This window comes from Heloderma suspectum, chromosome 1, assembly GCF_057233095.1.
Source record: "Heloderma suspectum isolate Gila_16-S chromosome 1, 16-S_ref, whole genome shotgun sequence".
NCBI classification, from domain to species: Eukaryota; Metazoa; Chordata; class Lepidosauria; order Squamata; family Helodermatidae; genus Heloderma; species Heloderma suspectum.
Genome location: NC_139458.1, coordinates 96,406,738 through 96,421,410, shown reverse-complemented (window position 1 = coordinate 96,421,410; position 14,673 = coordinate 96,406,738). Strand labels below are relative to the sequence as shown.

Here is a 14,673-nt window from a genome sequence, read left to right as displayed (position 1 = left end):
ATTGTAAACCTGTGGGCAGGGACTGTCTTGTTGTTTTTTATCGTATGTAAGCTGTTGTGGGAGCCATTTTGGCTGAGAAGGCCCTCCTCTGACCACAGCCAAATAAGGTTTGGTAGACTGTGGTATGGTCAGGAAGACCTCCCCTGCAGAACATAGAGACATAGAGCAGTATCCAATTAGGCCCTTCCATGTGTGGCCAGCCCCACCAGTCCCGGTCTTCAAGCGGCTTCTACTGCTTCTGCAACACAAGATAGTGCTTCAAGGGGCAAACCCCGAAAGTAGCGGAAACGCTCATTTCTGGAAGGGGCAGGGCTCCGGCTACCTCCCCTCTTCCAGAAACAAGTGTTTCTGCTCATTTCAGGGCTTCTCCTAGAAGCGTTATATTACATCACGCAGGCGGTGGGGGCCGCTTGTGGACCAGGACAGGCGGGGCTGGCCATGTGCAAACCGGAGGGGCTGGACGTGCATGGAAGGGCCCGATTGAATGCTGCCCATAAAGCCTAAATAGAAGAAGGTGATAACCTGGTCCCAAGCTGCTTAGGGTTGATATACATAGATATATATGTTATGTAAGACACAGGCCTATAAGATTGCTGCCCACTAGACAGAAACCTCCAATCTCGGAGCATCGCAAGTATCCCATGCCCTGCCAGGCTGCTGCCAGCATGGCCAGAGGAGCAAGGGAGGTGATTTTCACCTCTCCATCCTCTTTCTTTCCCCCTCTAGATGGGCATCTGAGCCCGTCTAGGGAGGTCGTGCTGCCAGAGCCAGTGCCTGGGCTGGAGAGGCCACAGGATACAGCAGATCCAGGCCTCTCCTCTCCCTTCCCCTTTGACCTCTGCAAGATCTTCCGACCTCAGGAAGCAATCTACAGCTTCAGGAGGGGGACTTGGACATATCCTATGGTCCCTGTTGCACTCTCCCAGGGACCTTAAGATTGCTCTGTTAAGAAATTACATAGATGTCGGACAATATACATTATTCTTCACAACAAAAAATCAAATCAAAGAAAACAAATAAGGACTGACGTTATCACAAAAGTTATCACTCCATAAAATAACAAAACACTACATCTCTCGATAAACATTTTCAAACGTTTGATCTTCTCTCACTTGTATGTAATAAATTAATTTCATCATTTTGTAGCATCTCAGATCCTAAAGAACCAATGAGACAAGAGAGGGGTGATTCTCTCTTAACAAAATAAAGAAATGAAGAGTTTTGCTGCCTTTCAAAGGCTAATGACTACCTCCAAATCCACCTTTTCTGCCCAATCCTTTAAACTAAGAAGGACCCTAAGAGGATCCATTGGAAGCGTATAGCCCATTATCTGTCCACATTCTTTCAATAAAATAAGTCCAAATTCCAGTAAGGTATGTTCATACAGTGCCAAAATATATGCATATAGTCAACATCTTGGGAGCCACATCTCCAACATCTGCTGTGTTTTAAACCATAAATCTTAATTTTATATGCTATTAAATAGATGTAGCAGTTTAAAATAATTTTGCTTCAAATTCATTGTACCAATCAAATTCATTTTCACCAATCCATTGCAAACTCTAATGGTAGTTCAAATCCTAAATCCTTCTCTCACTTTTTTTGAAAACCTAATCCACTTATAGTCTATTCTTTGCTAGAGAAGCTGAAATAGCATTTTTTCAATAGGAAATTCCTAAAGCTGGGGTCTCCAGTATGGTACCCATGGGCACCGATGTGCCCACGGACATCTCTCTTGGTTCCCACCAGGCTCTCTGTCCCTCCTGATTTTTATTTTATTCCTTAAGATTTTTTTTAAAAAAATATTTTTGTTCTTAACCAAAAGGGTGGCATGCTGTAAAACAAACTGCTACCTGCCAGTACAACCTTTACTTGGGTTCAAAAGAGTAATTTTGTCTTTCAGAGCTCAGAGCACGGATTCCTTAAAAACCTACATATACCTATTTTTTCCTGATACCATAATGCCTGTCCGAAACATGGATATATTCCAGTTTTCTTTTAAGTACCCATTTGTTAATCCAATCATATATTTGCTAATCTATGGGGATCATAATATTTCAAAAATAAAGGGGGGGAAATTCCTCCCTTCGTCCAAAGTAGTCAGTGTAATTTTAGGATGATCGTTTGACCAAATAAACCTATTGCACAGGTTTTGCCATTCTTTCAGTCCAGAGCCATAGAATCATAGAATAGTAGGGTTGGAAGGGGCCTACCAGACCACTGAGTCCAACCCCCTGCTCAACGCAGGAATCCAAGTCAGAGCATCCCTGACAGGTGGCTGTCCAGCCTCATCTTGAATGCCTCCAGTGTGGGAGAGCCCACTACCTCCCTAGGTAACTGGTTCCATTGTCGAAAGTCTTTGACTGTCAAGGGAATATATTTATTAAATTGTTGTTGTTGTTGTTGTTGTTGTTGTTATTAAAATCAAAGTAGAGTTCTTTCCAGATGCTGGAGAAGTAGTTTCCCAGTTCAAATCCAGGAACGGGCCCTGGCTCAGTGGCAGAAGGTCCCTGGTTCAGTCCCCAGCTTTTAGGGTTGGAAAAACTCCTGCCTGAAACCCTGGAGGGCCGTTGCCAGTCATTGTCAACAATACTGAGCTAGATGGACCCATATTCTGACTCAGTGTAAGACAGCTTCCTATGTTCCTAAGTCCACATGACCTAACTGAGCCGTAAGACTAGCGTTGTCACCGAATCTGTACTTCCGGGCTCAGAAGTCTAGTTTCAGGTTTCTCATAATACTCATCTCAATTACGAGGCGAGTATAACAATGCCTTCATTTTTCACCGGCTCAGGTATTAATCTGAGCTAGAGAAGAATTCTCCTTTCACCCCTTCCCACCCAGCTTGGCTTCAAGCCCCCTTTTCCCTTCCCTTCAAACCCACTTCTTAGGCTGACTTAGCGAGCTGTGTGGCACTCCAGTGGTGGCAGCAAACTGCAGGGAGAGAAAAGGGAGTAAGTTCTCTCTCCTGCCCCCAGTCTGACAACTGACCACAAAGTGTAACTACATTTCCCAGAGGCTATGTGTCCCCTTGTGCCATAAAAGGGAGAAGGGAAAAAACTCCCTCCTTTTCCTTTCCACTCCATGCCATGCCAGCCCCCACTGAGGTGTGGGGAGGCATTACAGGGCTCTCTTTTTTTTTATTACTAAAATATATTTAAACTGCCATTCAGCCTTGTGGATACCAGGGCTATCTACAAAGTAAAAATACATTTAAAAAACCTGTATAACTAAATCCTCATGATAAAACAGTTGAGAGACATTTAAAACAGCAGTACAGACTGACCAACAGAGCTCATGGGGGCTGGAGTCAGGCAGGCCAAATTTAGATAATTTGGAAATAAGCCACGCTGTTTCTTGAATTCTGTAGGAAAAGAGCTCGGCTTATATCCAAAGCACTCTGGCGCGAGCTGGTGATGAGACTTGTTCTTCAGTACTTAAAATATTAATAAAATGAATACCCCTTCAATGAGAGCTTTTGTGAACCACTAGTTTTTTACATTTGCATGTAAACTGAAGGCAACTTCGTAAGTTCCCTCTTCCCACATGGAGATTAATGTCTAATAGAAAAGGCATATATTTTGTAACATATGGAGATACATAGATCTGCCTGCATCCTCTTCCCACATCATGAATCCAAGACTGAAAATGGGTTGTGCTCTTAACTTGTTACAAAATACATATATGAAAAAGTAACATATACAAAGTAGAGTCGTGTACAGACATATCAGCAGATTTTATCTGTGGATTGCTGATTTTATCAGGGCCCTTAAAAATGCGTGTTCATGTATGTTATGGAGAAAGACGTAAATTGCACATTAATTTCACACAACTGTGGTTTCTAAAAATTATTTCTTACATTTCAGTCATAATCTTGGAAGCAAATCTTATTGATTTCAGTGGAGCATTTTTCAAAACAAGTTGGTTTAGGAATATAAATTTAGGACAAAATGACCTGGTTCACACAATCAGATAATCTATGCTTAATAAACCATGGATTGTTTGTAAGCACACAGGAGCAAATGAGCACACTGGCTCCTGCCTGCCCACCTGGGTTAAAACTCTGGGTTGTTTAACTATAAACAACCCAGAGTTCCAGATTTGTATGTCACGCTAACAACCCAGGAATGGGGTGTTTCTGTTGATTACAGTGGATTGAAAGCCGAAGTGACGAGTGCGCAGTGCACTCGCTCGCATGGTGCTGTGTGGCCCCACCAATTCCTGGGTTAAACAACCCAGCAACTGATGTGACGTGTGAACCGGGTCATTCTCTAGCCAAAGTTAAGCACTTTTGAAGTTCCATTGATTTCTGTGGGCCAGATCTGTGTGCATACTTAATCCTCCACTGAAATTAATGGAATTTCAATGTGCTTAGTTTTAACTGGCCTTAATTTTGACTTTGCTTAATTTTTCAAACATTCTTATTTTTCAGAACTTGGTCATGTTTATGAGTGACTTTGTGGACTGGATTATCCCAGACATTCCTAAGGACATTAGTCAGCAAATTCATAAGGAGAAAGTTCTGATGGTGGAAGTCTTCATGAAAGAAGAACAGGGAAAGCTGCAGCTACTAGAAACCTGGAGGGACAAGGATAAAAGGAAAGGTGAAAACTGTAACAACCACAGCCCCAGGTCATCAATGAGCCATAGAGGGAGTGTGTCTTCCTGTCATTCATGCCACGTTGATGTGTAGAAGAGGAAGTTGTTTTATGCCTGGGCATTCCATTCATAAACAAGCCATTACTTAAATGATAGACCTTAATTCTTTAACAACCTGGTGCATGTTTAAGCATATGCAACCATTTTGCTTATATCTATGTGGGAAATAATGTTCTTACAAAAATGAGGACCATATTTTATTTCTGACTAGCGGGGGGGGGGGGGGGGGGTTTGCACAAAAAGTAATGCAGGGATTTTTTTACACACACATATAGATATTACATTGTTTGCTTATAATAATCACTGTTTTTATTTTAAAAGCAGATAGGATTCTGTAGGCTGTTATCAGAAAATTTTATTTTAGCTTATTTATTGAAAAATGACAGAGGTAAGAATCAAATTATAAGTATTAGTATAATTATGGGCGCCCCATTCCTGATAAGCTATATGGGAGCCTTACAATATGCAAAACAAAATAAACAGTGTGCTTCCTTGAAAAGCTATGGCTGAAAAGCTCTGGACTTCAATCTGCTAACTTTTTTGAAAGCAGAAATCCTGCTGAATCTCCTTGGCTATCTACTGAAAACTATATTTTCACTATATTTTCTCTCAAGTGAAAGCAGTGGCAAGAACGTTTTATTTTTCATTTGGGGTTCTCGCCTTGGTAGAATTCAGTTCATCACTTCGGTTGCACTTCACTCACTCTAATGAACAAAACAGTTGGAGCAGAGTTGCTACCTTTATCCCAGTGCTAAGGAGAGTGGTTCACCTGAATATCTTTCATTTCTTCTCCACGTGAAAGATGAAGGATTTGTGGAAGGGAGTTTAGTTTAGTAATCCAGAGTGTCTCTAGTGCACATTCCAGAGGGGGTCAAGAGGACAAGAAGGAGTATTAGCAACAGCACAAACTTCCCCAAGCACTGAGGGGCCTTTTTAAAAAGTGCCCTGACTTAAAGAGCACACAGAGAGCTACTAGCAAATCACACTGCCCACCACAAACCTAGAAGCCTTGGAATACCCTGAATAAAAGTATTCCCTGAGTGGTTATGCTCACATGCCATCCCGGCCGATTATAGCCAGAAATCCTATATTTGAAGATGTACCATGGCATACTACCATTTCACTGATCAAAGCACCATCATAGCTCACAGCATCCTTCAGTTCAACAGTTATGACCCAGCAGCCAGATTCCCCAATAAAACCATCGAGATGTTGTTCTTTGCCACTTTTAAAGCCTCCAAGCCCCCTTCTATTCTTATTTATCTTTCTCTCTCTCTCTTTCACAGCAAAATGATCAAAGGACTGCAGCACCTTCCCAATGAGTATTTGGGGAGTTTTCCTTTTTTCTAAAAATAAAAAAGTTGTATGGAATTATACAGTTGTGAATGGCATGGAGACAGTGAATACGCAGATTTTTTTCTCCCTCTCTCATCATACTAGAACTCAGGGTCACCCTGTGAAACTGATCAGCAGTTAGTTCAGAACAGACAAAAGAAAGTGCTATTTCGCACAATAAGTAGTTCACTTAGGGTGCAATCCTATGCTCGTTTGGACAGAAAAAAGTCCTGCAGTATTTCCAGTCTAAACATGCATAGGATTGCACCCTATTATAGAATCCACTACCACAAGATATGCTGATGTCCACTAGTTGAGTTGACTTTTAAAATGAGTTAGACAAATCTATGGGGAGGATAACCCTATCACTGGCTGTTAGCTGTGATAACTAAATGAAACATCCATGCTCAGAGGCAGTATAGCTCTGACTTGTAGGTGCTTGGCATAGTCAACAGGGAAGGGCTGTTGCTTTCATGCATTGCTTGTAGGCTTCCAGGAGGTATGTGGTTGGCCACTGTTGGGATCAGGATGCTGGACCAGGTGAACTCTAGGTCTGATCCAAGCAGGGTGATTGGGTTCCTCTCTCATCTTTTTAAGGGTACCTGCAGGATCTGTGTAAGGGGAAGGTCAGAGTAAGCCCTTGGCAACTATGGTCAGTTGTCAGAACTTGAAATGATCCAGTAGAATTAATAACAATTACAGCTGTCTGCAGAGTAAGGTTCCTCTGGGCTCATCACCAGTGGCTGGGATTTGTAAATAGGAGCCCCAAAAATGGTAATGAAAAGTGTGGGGCCATGGACTTCTGGTAGATCCTGGCTTTGCATGTATTTTTCCTCTTTGAATAGCTAGAGCTAAAAGCCCTAAATTGCAGGGGTGACTGCGTAAAATACATTGGCAGTTGGTTATCCCTTGACAAAAGGTGGCAGGAGAGGGAGGGAATGTGGAAAGAGTGGAAATTAGCGGCATAAAGCCTGGGGAGAAATAGCAAGTCTAGGAAGAAGCAGCCTGCTAAGGGTGTGGGGAGGAAAGCACACCAGAAAGTGTGATGGGCAGTAGTGCCCTTCTGTAAGTGTATTATAGATTCTGGGATGGAGTTATTCCTGGAGATGTGAGGTTCTTTGAGCACTGGTTGTTCTTCTTTTACCAGAAGAAAGATCAAGGTAACCTTCAGAGGTTTGGTGAATGTGGGATAGTATGTCCCCTGTATTAAATTATAAAATTGCATCTTTTGGACCAGGTAATTCTGTGGTAGAGTAGTTCTCTTAATTTTTCGAGTTCATTGGATGATATGCCCTCTTTGACATATAAAGCAACACTACTCCAATATACCCCTCCCTGGCCCTTCTTTATAAAATACATTCAAGAATACTGGTATTCCACCTATCCATTCCAGTGGGTTCAGACATGTTGTTTTTTAGCACCAGGCACTCCAGTTCCCTCGTCTTGGCCTGGAGGCTTCTAACTTCAGCATATAAATGCTTCGTATTGCATCCCTTGTTTTTCTTTTTTTTAAGTGTGTGCAATCTCTTATGACCAAATGGAGTACCGCGATGGAGTACCACAAAGAAAGATCCAGTTTCCATATGCAGATCTCAGACTTATTACAACATGTGTCGCACCGGCCGTGAGCATTGAGCTCTTAGGTTAGAAGTGCCAAGATAGTGATAAATCAGACTCAAAGGTTTGCTTACAAGGAAACTTTATTGAGTAACTTACAGCACACAGGCGTACTCAATGGTTGGATCAGACAGCTTCTCTGAACCCCGAGCCACTGGGTACCATGGGTCTTATACTCTACATGTCAGCAATGAGGCAGCACAACACTAGCAAGCGCCCCTAGCCTTTAATCCCAGAATAGGCTAGGAGTGTTTGGTTCTCAGGCACAGCCACCTGTAAACAGACTTTGCTTCCCAGGCACATCAGAGATAAGACTCTCCTCATTAGCAAGAAATGCACCAAGAGGGCTGTTATCGGCCTTTTGACTCATCTGCACGTGCTCAGAGGCTTACTAGCATGGGAATTGCACCAGCAATGAACTTAAGCAAGCATTATGGATCTCTAGGCCCCTCTAACACTACAAATGACTTGGCTACGCTCTTGGGGCCAATACACAACAACATATAGTAGCTTCATTCCGGTAACATCCATGTCCCAGCAAGCCAGGAACAAAACCCTGGCCAGGAACACCTACCTAGCTCTCAAGGTTGGTTTTCACTTTACATTTTGTACTGGGACATGGATAGCCAAGTACAAAATCCACATGCCTCTCATCACATCTAAAGGGCATGCATTGTAAAATGTAATGCATGCCTCCTTAACGTATTTGGAAACTGCAACTGAGATCAGATGAGAGCAAGATTTACACAAATCATCATCATTTGTATAGCACCTTTGAGTGTTCACAGTTCTTTGGATATATTACCTTGTTGAAAGCCAAGATGAGAAGCAAGTGTATTTTGTACACAGGTATTTGTGCAAATTATCAATGATAGTACTAGCCAGCATGTAAGACTTGCTGCTTCACACAGGCCAAGGGGCTAAGAACCTCCTTTGGTGCTTTTAGACAGCATATATCCAGTTCCTGAGATGGGTAAAGAAAGAGCAGGAAACATCAGTGTACAGTTTGCTAGGCAACCATCACATACACTCCCTGCTATTGCAAAACATTTGGCAGCAACTGGCACTAGTGACAGGTTCTGGGCAGCCAAGGCACATGACAACATTCCTTCCAGTGTCAGTAGCCAGGAAATATAACCCAGGAAGGAGGAGTACAGGTTCTAGACCTAGAACATCACTGCTAGAACCCCACTTAGGTCTAGTGTCAGGCGTACTGTTTAGGATAGGAGTTGCTAGTTGTTGTAACAACATGGTATTATAGAGCATTAAACTCAGAGATGTAGGTGGGCTCACAGTTGACAATAAAAACAAAATGGGGAGATCCAGAGGAGATCCAGTTAAAAATCGTTGTTAAAAACAATTGTGCATATGTACGTGTTCCTAACAGTGCATCCGTTCCAACTTACATACATCTTCTATGCAGCTCTAACTTGGGGAAAAGCCTGTAACTTCAGTCCATGCAAATTTAATGTATAGTATGGTTTAGTTAACTGTCTGCCTAGTTATGAACTGCAGCACATGATATCATATACCAGATTATTCATGTGTCATATAAATTGAGGATGAAATTTAGTTTTGATAGGGAATGGAATTAAACTTAATTTCATTCACAACTGCCAATGTCTGTCAACATATTGCTAGTTAACCTACTGTATGGTTTGTTACAAAACCAAATGTCCAAGACTGTTATATATCAATAAAAAACCTTTTGCTGCAAAATAATTTAAATTAAAAGCAAAATCACCACATAGTTTTTTAAAATATTTATTAGTTTCTATAAAGTATGAATTCAGTCCTTTTTAATATAATTTGTCCAAAAAAACACTTTGTGGAAATGAATTATGTTAACGAAATATTGTCCAAACATGTTTAAAATGTCAATCTAACCAAAGATTGTTCTTAATAAAGGGCTTATTTTGTTTATAACTGCTTCTTATATATTGAATTGCAGGAATGTCACTTTTAACAACAATAACAAAATACGTATAAGTCTTTTATTATAATTGTAGTCAGCCTTGTCTGCCAGATTAAAACACAATAAAATGTATTTTTATTTGACCTGATCCAGCAATTGCCCTTGGCAATGGTAGGAGCTTTTTACAATAAGAAACAGCTTCTGGACATGTAGGCTGGCCCTTCTGCCAACCTGTATGCATGGATTTCGATGTAAATTAGCAGGAACCATGATGCATATTAGATGCAGATGTGACCCATTTGAGGACATTGTATAATGTGGGTGAAAGTCAAGATTCCCGTCCATCACTTGAAATGTGTCTCCATATGCCATTTGGGACATCACATGCAGTTTTTCTTCACATATTATTAGCCACACCACTCCCTGAGTTGGGGTCAAACTGTGTTGCATTAGGGTATAAAGCCCTATGTGTAGTCAACAGAACTAATCTGTTCTTGGTCTCAGTGAGTTTGTTTGATATAAATAAAGACGCCCCCTAAACTGTCACCTAGACTACACAGTCCAAATTTTGCTATGACTGGCCACTCAAAATCTCTAGTCTCAAGATCCTTTAAGGTAGCATCATGTGCAGAACTTCCCACCAAACTGATAGACAGCAGTGTCACCTTTGACAGTGTTCATCATCTGTTAAGATTGAGAGGGAATGCCAGAGAATCCACTCCCTCAGCCCCCAGCAAATGGTCAGTACTTTTAGGGTGCACACAGATGCATATTTTAGCAGTGAGCCTGCTAAGTGCACTTACTGCATTTTGGGCACATGTACAACCTTTTCCCATGGGAAAAACATAGGGAGAACCCCGTTCTTCTGGTTTTTAGTGGAAGCCAGATTTGCACAGAACTGATTGAATGACCTTTGTGTCAGATAAAACCAACTCTGAATTTCTTGCAGCAATTTTTAAAGTGTAAAAAAAAGTGTAATTAAAAAATAATAAAGCACCAAACAAATGTTTAAACAGATAAACATGCAAGGTGCTTGAAAAACAACAACAAAAACAGCACTCTTGAAACCTGGAGCTGGGCCAACAGGATGACATTTTATCTAGAGGCTGTGCATGTGTTCTTTGAGGAGCAAAGGCAGGGGAAGCAGAATTCGCCCTGTAGCAGAGCAACCTGTACCCAATTGTCTTCATTTACATCTGTATGCAACCAGAAGACTTGTTGATAGCATTGAACATCTTGTTCAGTGGTACAGGTACAGCAGGGGTGGACATATGGTAGATCGCCGGATTCTGGGACTTCAACTCCCAGAAGCTCCTGACAGCATGACCTATGGTCAGGAATGGTGGAAGTTGAAGTCCAAAACATATGGAGACCTAGTTTCTGCCCACTCCTGATGAATTCAGTGAGAGCAAGACCTGCATGCATTTTGCTCCCTACATAGATAGGACCATATTTAGAAGAGTGATCTACATGAGGAAGTTTGTTTCTATGTGCAGCTTATATGCTTGTTGGGTTGGGATGAATATGAGGGAAACAGAGAAATAGTAGAACAAGATAGGAGGCAATCGCCTCTTGTTTTCACAAGGAAAAGTTAATCCCGTTGTAATTTTCATCTTGTTGTTGTTCTCCCTAGCTAGTTTACATTCATGTAAAATGTATACTTAGCTATTATACTCCAGTTATTTTCTAGTTATTTTCACTAGATGAATGTACTACACAGCCATAACAATTGTATAGTTCATTTCATGCTTGATCAACTTGCAAATTGAAAAAGTGGATGGATGGCCCAATGTAGTCACATACTCAGAAAAAATAGTGGGAAATAAAGAAATTGTAAAGAATTATCTTGAAATGTTGGCCTAATACTGACATTCCTGTAAATATTAAGACTATATACTTAGAAATGTTCATTATTTTCTGAGATCATTAAATAATAGCAAATGCCTATGCTTGTTTTATAGTTTCTTTTGTACTACTTTTTTTGAAGAAGGGTTTTGTATATAATACTGTATTACTACCTAGAAAAGTATATAATGCTCCTTTTCATGGAATCTTTTTTTAAAGAAAAGTAAATGCATATAAAGCTGCTTTAGTTTTTTTTGTTGAATATTTATTTGTATAACTAATATCCATTCATTTTCCCTTTCAGACAAATGCCATTCATACCACTCTATAAAAAGAAAAAACTCAGTGTTGTTGGACTTGAGACATGTAATAAGACAGTTGAAACTGACTTTGTTTTAAGTTTAAGTATGCTTTAAGAATAATGCTACATCCCACTCTGTTTGGGGATTGTGGAAATTCCAGTACTTCGTATGATTTTTCTGTTGCTATCTGGGGTGTTTCCAGACAAGGCTGTTATCGTGCAATCACCCTGCCTCAGTCACCGAATTTTACAGCAGGTCCAGGCAATGTCATATTCCCTTTGTAACCCTCCCATGTTTTCCCACCATTTCTGTTTTCTTTCCATACAAAAAATTGTTAAGGAGGAAAAGAAAATAGCCGCACGATGCCTTTTGATTGGTAGCGTTAGGACCCATCAGTCTGGAAGCACCCCTGGGGAAAAATCGCTAAATATTATGGCACCTTAAAGATAAACACATTTATTCTGGTATACACTTCCGTAGTCAATGGGCTTCATCACACAGGCGGAGAATTCCACATCAGTGCCAGTTCCTTCCCCATCAGATATCACTGCAGGACTGGGTCTTTCTCTTTAGATGGCTGACCCCATCATGGTTTTTTTTTTTTTTAGTTTCTTTCCTTCTCATGGGGATGAGGATGCCGCTCAGAGGAATCGCAATCTTTCCGCGAAGAAGCATTACACGCGCTCGGGGTGTAGCAATAATTCCTCCCTGGTTTCTGCCCCTTTCCCTCTCGTTGCACGTTACTGGTAGATGGGGACTGACACGCAGACAGCCCCCCCCCGATCTCCCCACCTCCCCGTTCAGTGTTTTTGACAATCTTTGCCGTTTTCTCAGCTGTTTACTCACTGGAAATGCACAGCAGGGGGGTGTCCCAGCAGGTCGGAAGGCTGGCACACCGCCCTGCCACCTTGTTCAGAACACTGCAGGCTGAAAATGGCAGGGACCCAAAATGGCGCAGGTGTGGGAAGGCGCCATGCACCACTGTTGTCACCACTTTCACCATCATGACCACACACCCAACAATCCAAAACAACCGGCCACAGCTGCCAACACAGAGTGGTTCATTCGCGCTAGGGAAGAAATACACAGGGAGGTCATGGCACTCCATTTGCACATATTTGGAAAAAATACCACATTTTTTCTATTTGGTGAAAACATGAGATGGGTGGAAATGGTGGGATAATGTCGTCATCGTCCAGTCATCATGTAACGGACCCGCAAAATTCAGTGAGTGTCTAATCATCAATGTGTGATAAACTGGAGGTGTAGAGATGCCCAGTGAATAAATTAGAATAAATTTAGAATAAATTAGTTTTTAAGGTGCCACAAAACTTTGTTATTTTTGCTGCAACAACACTGGAAATTGTGAGAGGAATGGTTTTGAGTAGAAAGGAACAGAGAATTTGTCATTGATCAAAGATCTGAACAATATGAGTGTAAATACCAACACATATTTCATTCATTTCTTGCTTTTATCCCGTGCTGTTCAGGTGCTAATCTTTGTGAGTTTCCTCCTCCCAGAATGACAGGCATAGATCCTGCTACATGCCCCCCACCTCACACCCTAATGCTGAATCCATGCACTCATGAATGCAAGCATCTGTAGCAAGCAACCACCTTCTTCAAATGCTGCTGCCCTTATTATGAGGATATGGTACTTATACATAAGGAAGTTCCCCCTTTTCTCCTCAAAAATATTACAGTTTTGCCCTGCTGCAGCAATATTACTTACCTGGACCGCTAATAATTGTGGAGTAGGAAAGCAGCCCCCCCCCAAAAAAAAAACCCCCACCCAAGAAATAGTTCACTTCTGGCAACCAATGTGCCTTTTATTTTCCAGTACTGTGACAGTCATAAGAGTCCAAAAAGACCAGGACACAATTTTTCTCCCCATCCTTCATTGCCACTATAGGCCATGTCAAATCTATATAGTAAAATGATGTGTTTGTAGTACACTTACAGATCAAGATCAGTTAATCTGATCTTAACTTCACTTTCAAGGTACATTCAGCTTAAACATGGAAAATTTCTGTTCAAACACTCCGCGCCAGGAGGGGGGCTTTTTGAATATGGGGCATTCCCTTATGAAGTCACCAGCTAGTACAAACGAGCTAGTAAGTCATAAATCAATCCTGACAAGTGAAATAACAAATTTGGTCATGCTGTCCATTCAAGTGCATAATTTAGCCATTTTAGGTTTGTTTATTAGTGAAAGAGTGTAATTTAGGGTGCAAAATTTATATAAATATCTTGCACTTGCCAAGATTGATTCAAGACTTACTGTCCCGGTTTGCGCGTAACAGTGGCAAATCGTGGGTTAATTAACTAACCCACAATTTGCTGCAGCACATGCTGCATGTGCCACCACCATTCTGAATATGCAGCCTCCAATCAGCCCAGTTGGAGGTTGCTCCATAACATCCAAATCCAGGCACTATGGGTTAATCATGGGTTAAACAACCCAAAGTTAACCTACTATTAGTTAGCCTACAATCACCAACCTGTGTTTAGATAAAACTTAGCCTTCAAAGCGTCTCTATACAAAATATGCATTGCTAAGAACATACACACCCCACCTGTACTAACACCTTTGTTCCATTTTCATGCCACAGCCAAGAGGAACAGCCCGCTGTGGATGAGTTTTCAAAGACCCAAATAATGCACTGATAAACTGGTAGTTGTGCTGCTGGCACTGTTGCTATTAGAAGACTGATGACAAAGTGATAGAAAGTATTCTTCAGATAGGCTTCAGTTACTATTCCCCTTGCAAGTGGAGACATGTTTTGTTGTTGCACCTTCCAAGTGCTAGTCTGAAGACTAGTTTGTTTTATAAAATATCACTCAGCAAAATCAATTGAAACCAGATTAAAAACAACAACAATAGTGTTAAAAGACAAACAAAACTTTAAGCTGTGACAGAGGCAAGAACTTGTTCTCCTCTTCACAACATCCCATTCAGTGGAATCTCTACTCTAAAGGGTGCTGTCCGCAGGCCTACCA

General features: G+C 41.3%; 1 protein-coding gene across 1 annotated transcript in view; it reads left to right on the top strand.

The window, feature by feature from the left end:
• Positions 1–5,155, top strand: part of ANO1 (anoctamin 1) — a 177,990-nt gene extending 172,835 nt beyond the window's left edge. Inside the window, exon 28 of the mRNA XM_084852047.1 lies at positions 4,433–5,155. Coding sequence (XP_084708173.1) covers positions 4,433–4,693 — 261 coding nt within the window. The 3' untranslated portion in view covers positions 4,694–5,155. The remainder of the gene's footprint in view (positions 1–4,432) is intronic.
• The last annotated feature ends 9,518 nt before the right edge of the window (positions 5,156–14,673 follow it).